The 18,801-nt window shown below is 37.4% G+C and overlaps 1 protein-coding gene across 1 annotated transcript; it reads left to right on the top strand.

Moving 5' to 3' along the window:
- LOC103027368 (complement C1s subcomponent) lies at positions 1–16,694 on the top strand. The gene is made up of 11 exons (XM_022673817.2): positions 1–103; positions 2,567–2,765; positions 9,114–9,294; positions 9,741–9,863; positions 10,059–10,243; positions 11,230–11,377; positions 11,522–11,649; positions 12,090–12,159; positions 15,393–15,518; positions 15,626–15,712; positions 15,805–16,694. The coding sequence occupies exons 1-11, from the start codon at positions 90–92 to the stop codon at positions 16,566–16,568; spliced, it is 2,025 nt and encodes a 674-aa protein (XP_022529538.2). The 5' UTR covers positions 1–89; the 3' UTR covers positions 16,569–16,694.
- Positions 16,695–18,801: the final 2,107 nt, after the last annotated feature.

Raw genomic sequence — 18,801 nt, 5'->3', positions numbered from 1 at the left:
ACAGAAAGGCAAATAAGAGAACATAGAAGTGAAATCAGGAAAGCCAGCCTTCATTAGTTCGGCTCTGTTAGATCTGACAGAGTCTCACCATGATCATTCTCTGGTGCGTAAAATCCTCTAATTCTGCTTGGCTTCATTTGCAAAATGTTTCTGATGTCACACCTGTGTCTGTGTGTTATTTTGCCGATTTTGGGCTAACTGTAATATTGACGTTAATTTTTTTAGCTTCATTAATACTGCCTCCTCGTCTGCTTTCTTTATTTCTTCTTCGTTTTACTGTTCCTGTGACTTCTTCACATCCTACACGTCTCTCCCACACTTTTTCACTTCTTACCCCTTCCACCCACTCTCGCCTCTGCTGGGCCTTTAATTAGAATGACTTTTAACCTGTGTTGATGATTAGCAATATTACAATTAAAATAATTTCACTACTTAAAACCACAACAGTCTATATTAGGGTTTAGATGTCAGCTCCTCTCTCAGACCTCCCTATGCTCTGCCCACAAATGTGTTCTTTTGATTTGTCTGTTGCAAGTCTAAACAAGCTTAAACAATATTGGTAGAAACAATCCTTGAAGTCGTTGCATATAATTCAGTATTTGTCAAAAGTCTCAATAAGATAAATCTAATGTGGAATTTTATGTTGGCTATGTTTACAGAGATATGAAAACTGGTACTGGGGTGATTACAAACATACCGCCCCTATTTAATACTCATTCTGGGTGCCCAGCTATCAATTTTGGGTTAATAAAACGTTTACTGAATGATACAGTTAATGTTCTTAAAATGTGTTTAATCTGTCAAGTTTGCTGGATGTTCCTAGAATGTTTTATTTAACATTTTTAAACTTCGCTGAAACATCATTTGTGTCAGGGTTTTCATCTTTAGTTTTGAAAATGTAATTTTTAATGTTTCCATATTGTCAGTATTTGTCAAGAAAACGTTAAGAATCATTCTAATAACTTTGTGATGCAAACCATTTTATATCACATGTTCCTGCAACATTACAGGCTAACTTTCATGGAACCTTTTAAAAACATTTCTAAATGTTCTTACAACATTCTCTGTTAGCTGGGTGAGAGAACTAATCAGGACATCCATATTTAGAGATAGTAAGTCATTATTTTGAGATACTTTCTCCATATTTTGAGATACTAAGTCATTATTTTGAGATACTATCTACATATTTTGAGATGAGTGTGTGTTTGTTTATGGGAAAAAATAACAAAAACGTTTTTTTTTTTCTTCTCCAGAGAAACGTACCATACATAACATACAGCATAGTTGGAGCCACAGCCACACTCTTCAACACACTAAAATAAAAGTCCAGTGTGTGTTGTTAAATTAATCTCTTCTCTCCAGGGTCCAGATGCTTATTTTGATATTGTGTGATTCCTCTAAAAGCACCAACATTCCATGATTTGTGAATCCACGTCTGAAGTAGTCCTCAATAATAGTATCCATTTTGCGTTTTTGTCTTACCTGCTTCTGTCTCTTTACAGTCTACTAGTATCTCAAAAATAATGAGATCTTAACATAATGACTTAATATCTCAAAATATTGAGATAGTATCTCAAAATAATGACTTACTATCTAAAAAAAATGACTTATTTTCTCAACATAATGAGATAATTAATAATAATAAAAAATGTGCTGGATTATTATTTTTTTTTAGGTGGCGGGAATGGGCTTCCATACATTAGAAAGTCTCTTAGGGTATCATTTAGAGATTTGTTTCTCCTAAAATTGCTAAGGCGAAATAGCATTAGGTATACATTATCTAAACATGAGACACTTCTGAAATTTAGAAAATGATTTTGGACACATATTAGACCTGGGAAGATCCGCTGGCTGGGTATCAAACCTACAACCTAGTAGTAATTGGTCCAGTGCTTTAGCTACTGGGCCATAATTTTTCCAACTGCTGATCTACCACAGGAGACACATATGAGATTAATAAGCTCTTTATTTTAGGAGACCTTTAAACAGCAAGAGATTTATACTAAAGTCATATTTGTCTTTTTTCAACTGATCACTTTGTTGTCTTGTAGAAACTACAGAGATATTATGGAGATTTTTATTTTTCGTTCCTGCGGGAAGCAACGATGTTTGCTGAAAAAAGGGGTCCATATCTTTACATTAAGATATCAGCATTATAAATTAAGCTAATGCAATTTAGCTTAATTTTAACAGCTGATAGCTTGTTGTATACCAGAAGTGACAGTGGCAGGGTCTGAAAGGATTTTCTTTCTTTTTCTCCCACAAATGCATGCTATTATTAAAAATAGATTTGAAGCCTAAAACTGCACTCTTAACTGGTACAGAAACTCATAGATGAAATAAAAAAATATTGTTATATAAGAACTTGTATATTGTAATATTAATATGTAAAAATATGTAGGTTCTGTAGGTGATGAGCGCAAAACATCGGTTAACTTAATTAGTTAATATTCTGTAATTATAGCAACACAAGAATGGCAAGAAGGCATTATTTTGATAAAAAAAAGTCCTTACATATAACTGACATTTGTTTTCATTCTTAAAATCTCTCTCTGTATCCACACAGTGTGTGTGTGATTTTGCTGCCGGTGTGTTTTACCCATCCTCTGGCTGGATGGGTGAGTTCTCCTGGTCATCCAGGGGGATATGAACCAGACATTAAAATGAACTGGGAACGCTGTGCTCCAGCAGGACACACACTCACTCTCTCCATCGTCCACCTGGATCTAGAGGACAGCCATGATTGTGAAAACGATGCTTTGGAGGTAGGTAGGGCTGTGTGTGTGTGTGTGTGTGTGTGTGAGAGAGAGAGTTTTGCAATCTGCATGCATAAAATCGGGACACATTAAACACACCCACTGGGCTAAATTTCTATTCTTTCATTTTTTCTTCTACTTCCTATCTGTATTTGGTCTCTGATTAGTAAGTGGAGCTCTAATTACCTCAAACTAAGCTTGTTTTGTTTCTTTGTTCTGCAACCATGAAAATGGAGCTACAGTTTGTCAGCTTATTTGAAAAATCAATGCAGCATAACGTGACCTTTTAAAGTGTATTTGGTAGCCAAAGTTTAAACAAAAACCTTGTACTTCAATTCAAGATACAATTACAACTTTATTAACACTTCTTAAAACATAAGAGAGTAGAGGATATGGAGACAGTGATCGGTTTAAAAAAATAAAAATAAAAATAAAATAAAAACTAAATCAGATATACCGGCTGCACCCCTCTCCCAACAAGAAGCCAATACTATAAGTTACACACAACCACACGACCAAAGACAAGTACTAGGCTATAAGAAAGAAGTGCACGTGATCAACACACTAATACTACCAAGTGTAGTAAAAGTGTGAAAGGTTGTGCCCGAGGAGAGAGATAGCCTTCCGACGGTAACCAACCAAAGAGTTCTGCAGGCACTGGTGTGCTCTAAAAGCACTATTTAAAATATTTTAATATAAGCTACCTTGACAATGAGCAGACCCTTAAAATACTGCATCCAATATGCAAAAAAAAAAAAACACCCACAACTTATTACCAATAACAAGACAAAAGGAATCCAACAATAAATAAATTGGTCCACTGTGAATCAAAAAATAAAAAAATAAATAAAGAAACAATTACAAAAGTAATTCAACTGTACAAAATAACCTCAAAGGAGAAAACAATCAAATTTGATCACAGGCAAAAAAGCAGTGGTGCCAATCCAAGACTTCTAGGTTTAGTTTACTGGAGGCCACCTAGTCTCAGTTACACTGTAAAAAGTGTAGCCCTGCTCAAATTAAAAAAATTGACGTCCATTTGTTGCATCTAAACTATTTGACTTCACTCAATCTAAATAAAGTCAATTGTTACAACCTGATTATTTTATTTTGACATAAACCATATTACTTCACTCGACCCAATATTAATTATTCACCTTGATCCAAGTTAAATTCTTTACATTTCAGTTTCGGAACCAAACTGATACATTTAAATTGAACCGAACTTAAAAAAAAAAAAACATGGCAGCATATTCAGAAGTTCCAGAAGTTACTGTGGCGTGGAAGAGGACGGATTACCAGCGAGATTCGTTTCAGTGCTCTCTTACTCTTTTTATTTTGCTCTGAGGAGAACACTAAGAGCTGGATTTACATGGGATTCCACTTTTGAAAATAAAACTAACTACAGCTCCAGCGCAGCTAACCCCACTCCCACACACAGAAAACACACAAAGGGTGAGGCACAAAACAACCACATAACTGATAACTACATGAATAATACTAGAACAGTGATAATAAAACATGACATGAAACTCTGGGATAAACAGTAACATAAACACGCAGAAAAACACCCACTTCCCCCAACAGGGTGAGCTCCCATAATTCCTTCCGCCCCCCCTCCAGTCCCGACGCCACAATACCATAAGCATGCGTTGCTATCTCGCGAGCGCGTTCAGGCACTTTCTCCCTCTCTCATTCTCTCTCTCGCGAGCGCGTTCAGGCACTTTCTCCCTCTCTCATTCTCTCTCTCGTACGGAGCCCCGGAGGGGCCGTGGATAAAAAAAATAATTAAATCGTGCTCACGATTTGCTATTCGTGCTCACGTTTTCTTTAAATCGTGCTCACGTTTTGCTATTCGTGCTCACGTTTTCTTTAAATCGTGCTCACGATTTGCTATTCGTGCTCACGTTTTCTCTAAATCGTGCTCACGTTTTGCTATTCGTGCTCACGTTTTATTTTAATTCGAGTGAACGATTTCTGTAATTCGTGCTCACGTTTTTATGCGCAATAAGACAAGAAGCTCGGAGGGAAAGGAGCATTTTCTCTCTTGATCTGTTACAGGGGTGCAGTAATGATAATCAGTTATCTACCTTTATAACCTGCTGTTATTAATGCACTAGTGTTACAGTTAGATGTACAGTAGTGAGCAGATTTTGCCTGGTGGTGGAATCTCTACAGCGCGTGGGGGAGAGCCGTCCGCGGCATCGGTTCCCCCGCCGCCAGACACCTGCCGCGCGCGCAGGTCTTCACGGAGCTTATTTACCAACAATGTAGACAAATACAGTCAATTCCAGTCATGAATAAAGGAAACAAACATTTTACTGATGCAGGACAACTGTGTGTTATTAAAACCAGATCAAAACAAAGTTATAATGCAATGTGCAAATGTGTTTATTAATTTCTAAATAACATTCAGCCAGCCTCCAAGGAAATGCACACCTTCTTAAATCTGGTTACATCATTATTACTTTTATGATAGATTTAATCTATATTTTAATAATTTGTATAATAAATAAACACATAATTCAGAAAATATACATTTAAGAAGTTTATAATTATTATATTTTTTATTTGAAGCTTGTGGCATGTTTCTGGGCAGGACACTGTGATTTGAGAATAAGCAGATATTCAGGACATTTCATCAGATATAGAAACTTAATTATTTTAGGAAACATATTGGAATAAATTATCAAATTGATCCAAATTATTATATGAAATGCCTATTTACTAAATATCTTAATACATTGTATTAATAGTATTTTAGACCAGCTATTTTGATTTTATATAGTGTTACATATTTAAAGCAGCTCTTATATGAGCCATTCATAGACAACTGTCACACCTTGCATTAATTTTGTATTATCTTTATTAACTTTTACAGTGTACATTTGGACCTAAGTCTTATAGCTGTATATTTATATAATTATACTTCTTTACGTTATACTATTGTTGAAAATAAGAAATTATAAACAGTTCCACATTGCATTATAACTTTGTTTTGATCTGGTTTTAATAACACACAGTTATCCTGCATTAGTAATGTTTGTTTCCTTTAATCATGACTGGAATTGACTATATTTGTCTATATTGTTGGTAAATAAGCTCCGTGAAGACCTGCGCTCGCGGCCAGGGAACCCGTGCCGCGGACGGCTCTCCCCCACGCGCTGTAGAGATTCCACCACCAGGCAAAATCTGCTCACTGTACTGTACATCTAACTGTAACACTAGTGCATTAATATCAGCAGGTTATAAAGGTAGATAACTGATTATCATCACTGCACCCCTGTAACAGATCAAGAGAGAAAATGCTCCTTTCCCTCCCAGCTTATTGTCTTATTGCATAAAAACGTGAGCAGGAATTACAGAAATCGTTCACTCGAATTACAGAAATCGTGCGCACGAATTACAGAAATCGTGAGCACCAATTAAAGAAATCGTGAGCACGAATTGCAAATCGTTCACTCGAATTAAAGAAAACGTGAGCACGAACTGCTACATCGTTCACTCGATTTAATTGTTTTTTTTATCCACGGCCCCTCCCGGGCTCCGTACTCTCGCGAGCGCGTTCAGGCACTTTCTCCCTCTCTCATTCTCTCTCTCGCGAGCCCGTTCAGGCACTTTCTCCCTCTCTCCCTCAGTGCTCTGAAGCACTTCTCTACAACTTCTCCCGTGCTCCACAGTGCGCATGCGCAATTCATGTTTGATTCAAATTAAAAATATTACATCCTTATCTCTTTTCTTCGAGTATGATTTCAGTGGAACCAAAACATTTGGTTTATTTCCTTCAGAATTGTAGTTAATTTAGTCTGAATCAAAATTGACACATCAAAATTCAAAAAGGTTGAGTTTCACAATAAAGTCAATAATTGTACTATGTGTTCAATCATATTTATTAGCTTGAATGAACAGCTCCATGCTTCACTTTTTACAGTGTAAAATTTGTTAAATACTAGATATTTCACTTCAAACAACTAATAATTATAAAAAAAAAATTGTCTCTACTAACATACCTTCAGATTTACCAATTTATAAGGGTAAATGTTCTCTTTGGACTTTAATCACTATGGGGCAGTGAAGGCTCCACCCGGACCCAATTAAACAACAGCATAAACCCAGAGTTCATTCACTTTTTAATCAATACATTTCCATGATTTTCTCATGACTGTTCCATGCCTTCAAGGCAATTTTTTATGACCATGTGATTAAAAAAAAAAACAGTGCAGACATGGACAATAAAAACAAAAATCAACTAAAACTATAATCAAAATTATAACAGAAGGCCTAAAATAAATCTGATAAGAATGTTGATACACAATCTTTAATAATAAAATGTGTGTAAGATCCTGAGAGTTCCATTGTGTGGGGCTAAATTACTGAATTAACTCTGAGCTGATGTATTTGTTAGCTCAAAATAGATTTTCTCCGTCGATAAACGGAAATACAAAGGTTTGTAGACCAAACTAAGATGACTTTTCCAAAACTTTCTGGGTATTTATATTTTTCCAAAACTTATCCAGGCCTGGAAATTGCTATTTTTAAATTACATGACTTTTCCAGTTTTTTTTCATGACTGTACCCTGTAAACCATACTTATCACACACTATATATTTTGTGTAAAATATTATTTAGAGCCCGACTAAAACACAGCAAAATGACCACGATTACAAACACACTCATATTCCGGCACGCAGACACTCAAACACACCTGTATTTCAGCACGTCAATCTCACCTATATAAAAATGCTTCCTCCTGGTGGAGAAACACACACACACACAATTATATTACATACACACGTGAGTAACAGCATCCTGAATCATTAATACATCTCTGCTGTTTGTAACAAACCAAACCGTGTGAAAATCTGGTAAAAATCGGTAGAGCTGTGATTATTATAGGTGTATTAAACAGCTTCCTCAGTACTAATAAATGCACTAGGGGCGCATGGTTGACTCCTCCAATATGGCAGCCACGCTGACACGCCAGCTCCAATAGACTACATCAGTCGATGCGGCGTATGTGTATACATGTCTGTGCCACATACAAACAAGATATTCTGCTGGGTACAATAACATCAGTTTATTAATAACACACAGTCATCCTGCATTAGTAAAATGTTTGTTTCCTTTATTCATGACTGTAATTGAGTGTATTTGTCTATATTGTTGGTAAATAAGCTCCGTGAAAAACTGCGCACGCTCTACCCACACAGCAGGCGTCTCGCGGCGGGGGAACCGATGCACGGTCGTCTCTACCCCACGCGCTGTGGAGATTCCACCACCACGGCAAAATCTGCACACTGTACATCTAACTGTAACACTAGTGCATTATTATCAGCAGGCTATAAATGTAGATAACTGATTATCTTCACTGCACCCCTGAAACAGATCAAGAGAGAAAAATGCTCCTTTCCCTCCAAGATTCTTGAAGAAATCGTGAGCACGAATAGCAGAAATCGTTCACTCGAATTACAGAAATCGTGAGCATGAATTAAAGAAATCGTGAGCACGAATTGCAAATTGTTCACTCGAATGAAAGAAAACGTGAGAACGAACTGCTATATCGTTCACTCGATTTAATTATTTTTTTACAAACTCAAAACTGTGTCTGTATTTCCAACTAGGAAATGCGCATCTCTCTCCTCCCTCCAGTATTTGCATTTGTGTCGCTGCGTGGCATTACATGTGTCGCATAGGCCAGACGTCACTCCCTGAGATGCAAGAAGAAAGTAAAAATATACTGTAGTGAATCTGCAGTAATGTTCTATGTTTACTGACTGGTAAAAATTAACTGTTGTGTTTAGGGTACAGGACAAGCCCGGATTGGGGGAGAGAGTAGGGGGGCCAAGGAGAGCATGTAGTCTGTGTGTGTGTTTGTGTGTGTGTGTGAGGTGCAGAAGAATGGCGGCTTGCTGTGTGAGTGTGTGTGCGTGTTCAGCTCGAGTGCTAGTTTTAGCCTGTTAGCCTGTTAGCTCGCTAGCCTGTTGTTGTTTTGGCGTGGTTGGGGCCGACAATTCCAGCAATAAAGCGACAACGGTAAACACCTTTCTCATCCATCCTTTGAACGCATCCAGCTGGACACTAAAATCTGGACACTAATCTTTTCATTAAGGAAAATGACAAAAAATACACACAGTGACTGAATTGGAAATAGTAACACGTTAGATTATTCATTACTGAAAAATGGTCAGATTAGAGTAACATGCTACTGAGATCACTAGTCTAGTACAAACTGTGTCAAGTATATATGTTATCTTTGCTTTTAAAAAGTATAATTTAAATATTAATTTTTATGTTTAATGTTTTTCATTTTACATAACTTCATTTTGTCTCATCTCTTTTCCTCTTTCCACTCCTCAGGTCTTTGCTAACGGTATCCTGATTAGCAAACTGTGTGGCAAAAAGTCAAATGAGCAGCTGCAGGCCTCTGTTAATCCCTCACTGCGCTCGCCCTCTGGAGGCTGTCTTTCTCTCACCTTCCAGACCGACTACTCCAACACAGAGCAACACACTGGTTTCAGGGCCTTCTATACGGTGCAGGGTACGCTCAGCAGGATGTGTTTTTTACAGCAGGTTTCAACAGTTACAGTTATACATGTATAGTACCAGACAAAAGTTTGAACATACCCTTCTCATTTCAAGTTTTTTCTTTATTTTCGATTTCTACATTGTGGTTTAATATTGAAGACATCAAAACAGTTAAGGAGCAAAAATTGAATTAGACAGTAAACAAAAAGTGTTAAATAATAAAGTTTTATTCTTTAGATTCTTTAAAGTAGCTGCCTTTGCTTTGATAACATCTTTGCCCACTCTTGGCATTTTCTCAGTCAGCCTCATGAGGTAGTCAACTTATCCTAGGCTAAACACTTTTTAAACTCTTTTTCTCCAACCTTTAATATTAGTCTGCTAAAATAATTCCAATCACCTTTCCCATTATTGTAAAGAAACCTTGCACAACCTCTAACCTCTGTCCCTGTGTGCTCACAGATATAGATGAGTGTTTGGACGGTGATCTGCAGTGTTCTCATTTCTGTCACAACTATATCGGAGGCTACAGCTGCAGCTGCAGACCAGGATACTTTCTCAGAGAAGACCAGCACACCTGCACTGGTACAGACCTGCAGACACATAAAATAAACTAACTGCTGATAAATAAAAATAAATTGTTTTGTGGAAAGACGAAGATAGCCATCAAATGCATGTTTGGTAAACTTGATATGGACAACGCAATGTTAACTATTAAATAAGTAATTATCAATGCAAATACATGTGAGTATATGTGAGACATTTCTTTTTCTCTCTCAGTGAACTGCACAGAGGAGCGCTTTGGGGAGGGTGTACTGACGCCTCCAGGCAGTCCTGGTCCATACTTTGAGAATGCTCAGTGCACCTACACACTGTCTGTGGAAGAGGGGAAGCAGATTATACTGAATTTCATAGGGGAATTTGATGTGGAGGACAGAGAGGGGCAATGCATTGACTCATTAACAGTCTGTACTGCTTCGCTTTTCTACACCACCTCTTATTTTAGTGTCTTCTCTAAATGATTTTAGAACACCTCCATTTTTATCAGTAGTTCACTGGCAGCACTGTTAAGCCACAAGGTTTTGTCATATGAACCGCCTGTTACACAACCTGACAACTTTTAGAGACTCTTTTTTTTTACTCTGTTTTAGATTTAAGTGTGTCAGGCTTCTTTCTGTACCAGAAATCTATTTAAAAGCTGTTTAAAAGCTATAAGTTTACTGCCTGTCTTTGAACCAATTTAAGTTACTTCAACCGTGAATTGCTTAAATGCCAGTAATTTCTTTTTGGAAATTTTAATTCTGTTCTATGATCTAATGTGAGCAAGATCAGCAGCAACTTCACTATTCCCTGTTTCAGTACAATCACCACCTCAGCTGCCAACTGGCATTATCTGGTTGAATATGGACTGTAATATTGTGATATTCTTATTTTAATATGTAGATAGAATACTGATGGCAGTTGAAGTTGACATGGTGTTGCTTTTAAGTGGAAAGTGATTTTAAATATCCCAAATTCAGCATCTTTCAAAAGTCACACGTCATTTCAACATTTAGTTGCGTGATTTGTTGATCAAAACCCAGTGTACCCTGAACTTCTTAACATCCTCACAGCATAATGGAAAGTCTGTTGTTGTTAGATTTTGATATGTTGTTGTTTTTAGCATCCCACTTCTATAACATTGGGGCTATATTTCAACCCCACACTGAATTTTGTTGAATTTGACTGAATTTGAATAAATGAGACATGATACCTAGATATATAAATTCAGGGTTCTGTCACATTGCTAGAGGATTTTACAAGTGTTTTATCTCAAACATTGTATTTTCTGCACATAGCATAGCTTTTATAATCCTATTTTCTACAATTTCTAATGTGGCTAAAATTCAAATCAAATGATCAACTTCTGTTGTTTCTCACCTCTGTTCCATACTGTGTCTCTTCCTCTCAGATAAAAACAGATTCTGCCACTTTTGGACCCTTTTGTGGGAAGAAGGCGCCTTCAGGCTTTAACACTGCTGCCCGACAAGTTCAGGTTCTTTTCAGTACAGATCAAGAAGGCCAAAACCTGGGATTCTCACTCACCTACCAAGCCAAACGTAAGACCACTCAGTCAAGCTCCTGTTGACACTTTCAGTTTTTTTTTATCATACATTGCATTGACAAGTTGCATTGATAAGTAAATACCTGTAAAGATGTTTCTATGTGGAGGTTTTTGTTTGATTATGGCGCTTGTCTTACAGTAATGGAGTGCCCTGGAACAGTCACACCCGACTCTGTCCTGTCACCTCAGAGAACTGTGTATGTCGTGGGAGACACGGTCACTGTGCAGTGTAAAACTGGATATACTTTTGATGCTCATCTTGTCAATGTAAGTGTTTTAAAGTGTTGATTAGCAGTTGTTGTCAGGTTTAGAACACAAACATCAACTTTTATTAATCAGACATGAGGCAGAAAGGAATATTTAGAAGTATTGTACTCAAATTGTGAGGCACAGCTGAACATGGGTTGGAGGGGAATGTCGTGTATAAAGTTTGCAGGAGTCAATGGCAGGTTTATGACACGAATCCCCAGCTCGGCAAGCTGCCACTTTTGGCCCCTCAAGCAAGGCCATGATTCCCTCTACCTGTGACAGTGTGTTCACTGCATGGGTTATATGTATATATATATATATATATATATACAGTGGCTTGCAAAAATATTCATACCCCTTGAAACTTTTCCACATTTTGTCACCTTACAAAATGTGTGTGTGTAACAAATACCAATTGTACCATACTGTTGATTTTAATAAAATTGTTCTGTGGCCAGGCTGATGTGAAACACTTTGAGTCGACATGTCAGACCAGTGGAAAGTGGAGTCCTGTCTACAGCTGTGCCCGTGAGTCTGCATACACATTATATATCACAGTATCAGTACATATGAACAGTGACATAACAAAGTTTGGGCAACACTGATAATTTACTGATTTTCCTTATAAATCATTGGTTGTTTAGATTAGCAGTTTTAGTTATGTATATTATATAGCAGACACACACAGTGATGTTTGAGATGTAAAAAGATGTTTATAAGATTTACAGAAAGTGTACAATAACTCTTTAAACTAAATTAGATAGGTGCATAAATTTGGACACCCCACAGAGAAAAATTACATCAATTTTCAGTAGATCCTCCTTTTGCAGAGATAGCAGAATCTAAAGGCTACCTATAGCTTCCAATGAGTGTCTGGCTTCTGGTTGAGGATATACTGGACCATTCTTCTTTACAAAACATTCCAGTTCAGTCAGGTTTGATGGTTTCTGAGCATGAACAGCCCGCTTTAAATCACACCACAGATTTTCAATAATATTCAGATTTGGGGCTGAGATGATCATTCCAGAACGTTGTGCTTGTTCCTCTGCGTGAATGCTTCAGTAGATTTGAGCAGTGTTAATGGTCGTTGTCTTGTTAAAGTATCCAGCCCCGACAAAACTTCAATTTTGTCACTGATTCTTGAACATTGTCCTTAAGAATCTGCTGATATTGAATGAAATCCATGTGACCCTCTACTTCAACCTTAACAAGATTCCCAGTACCTGCACGGGCCACACAGTTCCACAGCGAATTTTACTGTGGATAACAAGTGTTTGTCTTACTGTGTTCTTTTTCCGCCATACACACTGTCCTCCAAATAACTCAATTTTAGTTTTATCAGTACATAATAACATTATTCCAAAATGAAGCTGGCTTATCCAAATGCATCCTCTGATTAAGATCCCCTGATAAAGAGGATGAATGTAGATAATGAATGCGGTTGTATGGATCTACACACAAATTAAAAATACAAAGATTGGTTAAGAAATATTAATTTCATACAATCAGAACCAATGAAGTGGTAATAAATCAAACATAAATACAAGTTTAGGAAACACATATGTCTGATGCAAGCAGAATAAAATTCCTCAGGCCATAACATTGCTGAGTGTGGCCTTATAAACCCCGATTTATGTTGTAAAGAATCATGGAATTTGTTGTTTTCTACCTGCTTCCTGTTGAACATTAAAATCATTCATTCTGTCTATCATATTGGGAACAGTTCATGTTTTCAGTTAAACAGATGTGATAAATAAATAATGTTGATCATTCTGTTGTGCTTTTGGTTGAAATGAAGTAGCAAGTGTTAAGCAGTTAGGGTCGCAAACTGATATTCAGGTGGTAACCATTTAGAGGATCCAGTAGCTATAAAGGAAGTGTAAGAAGCCATAAAAATGGAATTTCACTGGTGGCACAAGAGAAATTGGGTTGGGTCTCTCTGGGTTGGGAAGAGGTGATATTGGTGGTCCACTAGTCCTTCCAAAGTTGGAAACAAGGTCTACAAATAAACATGACTTGGCAAGGCAAGGCAAGTTTATTTATATAGCACTTTTCATACACAATGGTCATTCAAAGTGTAAACATGATTCAAAAGTGCCGTTACAAAATAAAAGTGTGCAGAGCTGCAGTGTTTTAAACTGAGCTGAAGGCCTGATCAGACATCTAGGTTTTCAGTCTGGATTTAATCGTGTTTAGTGTTGGTGGTCTTCTAATGCTCTCTGTCAACTGGTTCCATTTAAGAGCAGTGCAGTTGCTAAACGCTGCCTCTCCATGTTTAGTTTAGTTCCTGATTATCTGGAATTTCTACTCGGCTCATATTGCTGGAGCACATGAGATAAATATGCTGGTCCTGCACCATTAAGACATTTATAGACCAGTAACAGTACCTTAAAGTCTATTTTCTAACATACTGGTATCCAGTGCAGGGATTTAAGGATGGACATGCACATTTAAATCAGGTTAATTTCTCACCCTGTATTTCATATGTGACAATTTTTTGTAATTTTGTAATTCAGCTTTAAATTGTAATCAGTGACAGACACGTTTTACTAATTATATATTTTTTATGTATTTAGGTCAATAGTTGAAATCACAATATTATGTATTTTTTCTACCTAAAAATCTAAATGGACTTATTAAAATGAATGTCTCACATCTCATGATATTGCAGGGATGTTACTCACTAACTTGGATATCTTACATTAAAGAGGATATGAAACATTTCAGTTTGTACATGTTTTCTAAGGGATTAAATATAATGGAATTTATTTGGGGGCTAATTTTTTATATAAAATGTTTACACACTAAATTATGATATATTTATGTTTGTTACGTCTGCGCTGGGGCGCCGCCATGTTGCCCGTGCAGCACTGCTGACGTCACAAGGTTGGTTGGTAGAAGAGTGCATAACTAGCGTAAAAAAGCTTGTTGTTTGTGAGGATTATGGATGAAGACGAAGCTGAACTAGGCTAACGTAGACCATTTGCTCAGAGATCTTTCCTGCAGAAACCTATGTTATCTTTTAACTGTCAGCTTATCTAGACTTTCGGTAAGTTACCTCTCGCTTCTCTGCTGGGTGAGCGCGTCGTTTGGCTCGTTTCTTGCGGCTCACAGCTGCTGCTGTTACAGTACCTCCAGTAGGACGGTCTGTACATCCCAGCTGATCAGAGAAAACGGAGGAAAAAAGCCTCGGACTTCAGTTTATTTGTCCGGCACTAATGCTTCCGACTCAAAACCCTCTCCTCCACATAGTCCTGGTCTAGAAAGTGCTCGCCACTAACACCTAGCATTGCAGCTAACCGGAGGATTCTCACGCTTCAGTGCCGCTAGCCACCGCCGAAGAACAGCTGTCCGCTTAAGAGGAGGCAAGGTATGAAAGTGAAAGTGAACTATTTTCTTATTCTTCACCCTGTAACATTTTACTACACACAGTATTACTACAGCCAGGGGCAATACAAAAGTGCCCCCCACTTTGCATTGATTTTTGGTTTGGATTTTATTATCTATTGAGGAACTAAACTACTATAGACTTATAGTTTATGTTAGTGCGGCGTTCGGGAACCAACCTCGTGTTGTCACTTTCAGCGCTGGGACAAAATGGCGCTAAGCTTACTTAAGAAAATGACATTTAGATTGCTTATTATTTCAACTGTTGAATTGATAAGATTTGTTACAGTGAAAATACATCTTGTGAATTATACTAAATACTTGTGTGTTTCATGTCCATTTTAAATCTCAAATTACTTCCATGTTTTTTATAGCTGTGGACTGTGGTGACCCTGATCTTCCAGATCTTTTGGCCCTAACAGAGGAACATCCACTTACAACATACACACATAATATCAGCCTAAAGTGTCTAACAAAATTCTACCAACTGTCTGGACATGGTAAATACCATGCTGTGTGCATGCATTTGTGTTTGTGCTACACTTTATACATATTGTGTGCACATTGCATTCTGTTGATAAAATTTTTGTCTGTTCTCTTGAATCAGCTCATTTTACCTGCAATGCTAGTGGGCTCTGGGAATCAAATGGAGAGGGTCTTTCTGCCAAAGCAAATTCACCCATATGTCTCCCAGGTATTATGTTCATTTTGTCATTCATTCACACAACTTCATGATACATTGTGAAAGAATCTCACTTTTTATCTGTTTCTTCCCCAATCTGTCAGAGTGTGGCATGAATGAAGAGTTTTTTTCATTTGAACGGGTTTTTGGAGGAGAGAGGGCCAGACTGAAACAGATACCCTGGCAGCTTCTGATGAAAGAGCCCAAACGAGGAGGCGCTTCTCTAATTAGTGATCGCTGGGCTCTTACAGCTGCTCATGTTGTGGATGGACTTGAAACTAAAAAACTGAAATTCTATGGAGGAATGATTGATGTACAAGACATTAATGCAGTTATAATGGAAACTGAGAAGATCATAATTCATCCAGATTATGCAAGAAAAGTTTCAGATAAAGACCGGTCAACCTTTGATAATGACATTGCCTTGGTGAAGATGTCTGAAAGGGTGCCACTCAGTTTCAATATCAGGCCAGTGTGTCTGCCAGAGAAGTCAGCTGGACCAGTGATGAAGGAAGCGACAGGAACAGTATCAGGGTATGGAGGAACTGGAAAAAGACTTAGAAGTCGATTTCTGCAGTATGCTCATTTAGAAGAAAATCTAAAAGTTCCTTGTTTTCAAAGCCCTATGAAGGTCACTGATAATATGTTCTGTGCTGGAGGAGATGGGGCAGATTCATGTCAAGGTGACAGTGGTGGTCCACTATTCCTTCCAATGTTGGGAACCGGGGCTCCAAATAAACCCTACCGACTCGAAGGCATTGTGTCATGGGGTCCATCTGATAAATGTGGAGATGAAGAATTTAAAGGCTATTACACCAAAGTGCAGAACTACCTAGGCTGGATCAGAGAAACCATGGAGAAGAACTAACACTAGGTTCAACAAGACATTAAGTACAGTTTGATTTTTTATGCAAATAAGCTTGTTGAGCAAGTGTGATTATTGAAATGTTCAGACCAGTAACAACTGTATAAAACAATAAAATGTTTCATCACATTCAGTTGTTGACTTATTATGAAAATGCCCCCCTCCCCAGCTGGGCGGCACGGTGGCGCGGTGGGTAGCACTTCCGCCTCACAGCAAGACGGCCTGGGTTTGATTCCCAGCTGGGGTGACCCGGGTCTTTCTGTGTGGAGTTTGCACGTTCTCCCCGTGTCTGCGTGGGTTTCCTCCGGGTTCTCCGGTTTCCCCCCACAGTCCAAAGACGGCACGTTCAGGCTAATTGGAACTTGGTTGGAAATTGCCCCTTAGGTGTGAGTGTGTGGGTGAATGTGTCTGTACTGTTACTGACCTAAGAGTCCTCTTCTGAGGACGAGATCATAGAACCTTGTGAATAGACGTTACCTTTCCTGCCACGAAAATAGCTAACGAGCTTATGTGGCGTTAAACTTGACTAACCTGACCTGACCCCCTCCCCAGCTAATGTTTAAATCATTTTTGTGATTCAACTTAATAAACCTAAATAAATAAATAAATATATATTAATTTATTGAAAAAATAAAAAGAACAACAAGGTACTCCACAGATATTGAGTAAAACAGATATTGCATTAATAGAACATTCATATATATCATTGTATATGTATGTATTGAATTGAAATATATTAATGATGTTAAATAGTTAAATAGTAATAGAATAGTAAAATAAAATTAAATGCATTCATTCAGATTTTTTTTTTTCAAAAGTTCATGCACCTAACACAGTCACCCAGTTGTGCATACAAAACTTGTATAGATTTAATAAAAAGCATACTCAATAGAACAAGAGGCTCTTTTGGAGCCACACACATACCATAAAACATTAAAAACTGCAGATATGGTCAACAACATTTCAAGCATTAGCTAATAAGCACAAGCTAATTAGTTATTCATTTACTTTTATAATATAGTATAAAGTTACAGGTAACCTAACAGTACTGTGATAATATGGATTCACAGTTCCTGAAACCTTTTTAAAAGGGTATTAGGAAGGACATTATCATCCCTTAAAGAATCATTTTCAGTTCCTTTGTTTTTGTATTAAGATGAAACAGTGTATATCGTCACTGTCATGTTAAAACATTGCATCTCCAAAACTGTAACTGTCCAGGGGACCAAACAAAATTTCGTTGAAAATCAAAATAAACAAAAATTCAACTTCCAGATTCACATTTTGCGTGTCATATTTTTGTCTTCTTACTGAATATATGTAAGCATCATTTTAATAGTTTTAATAGATAGTAATCTCATAAATCAGAAAAAAATCAGCAGCATCTTTATGCAGGGTCTTTGTACTAGCTCAGACTTCAGCATTTAGCACAGCATTAAGCACAGTGCCACTTCCACATTAACAGCTACTGCTGAATGTTTCTCATGATGTTTCTCAATTTGCATTTTTGTGTGTGCTGTTCTTGTAAAATTTCATCAGTCACAGCCCAAGTCCTGTTCTGTTCAGAAGTCTGCATGTAGCTAAGTAGCCAGTCCAAATTCCTGCATGTGTTCTTGCTTCACCTGTATTATTGAGGATGCATCAAGCGGTAAGCTGAGTAGATCTGGGATGGTTAAATATTCAACTTTTATTGTCATTATATCTGAGTATAGGTACACAGTGTAACAAAATGACATAAATATATCAGAGTATACTTCACTGACCCTACAGAAATCTGTAGAGATCCATGAGGTCCAAGTGTATCAAATATAAAGTGGGCTGCTGTTCCAATTGCAAAATACAAGTTGAACTTGCCAGGGCCGAACTAACAAGAATGCTAGACTAAATCTAATATAGTTTGTATTAAAAATCCCCTTATGATTTGCCAGTCTAGTCACCTGAAATTCAGTCATATGAAATTCCTATGTGAGCAATTATAGACAGAATTACATATACCACGCACACCTTCAATAACACTGAGCCACAGTTGTCTCTTTATCATGTTGTTATGGTTACTGATATTTTTATTCCAGTTTTTTTGGAATGTTTTTTTTTTCTGGTTTGGATAAGTTTTGCCTTCAATGTGCTCATGAATCCAGCACACAGAGCAAACTGTTTTACGAAGGAAATGTTTTTTTTTAAAGTGGAACACCTATCAACAGAGTCTACTGCTTTTCACTTAATTCATTTTTTGCCA

This window comes from Astyanax mexicanus, chromosome 6 (assembly GCF_023375975.1).
Source record: "Astyanax mexicanus isolate ESR-SI-001 chromosome 6, AstMex3_surface, whole genome shotgun sequence".
Taxonomy (NCBI): Eukaryota; Metazoa; Chordata; class Actinopteri; order Characiformes; family Acestrorhamphidae; genus Astyanax; species Astyanax mexicanus.
The sequence above is the reverse complement of the archived record's forward strand: the minus strand, read 5'-3'. Positions and strand labels throughout refer to the sequence as shown.

What these genes read in the sequence shown, in the direction of transcription:
- LOC103027368 (XM_022673817.2), top strand. An exon ending in CTACCAACTGTCTGGACATG is followed by an intron (nt 15,519 to 15,625) that starts GTAAATACCATG and finishes CTCTTGAATCAG; the next exon opens with CTCATTTTACCTGCAATGCT. An exon ending in TTCACCCATATGTCTCCCAG is followed by an intron (nt 15,713 to 15,804) that starts GTATTATGTTCA and finishes CCAATCTGTCAG; the next exon opens with AGTGTGGCATGAATGAAGAG.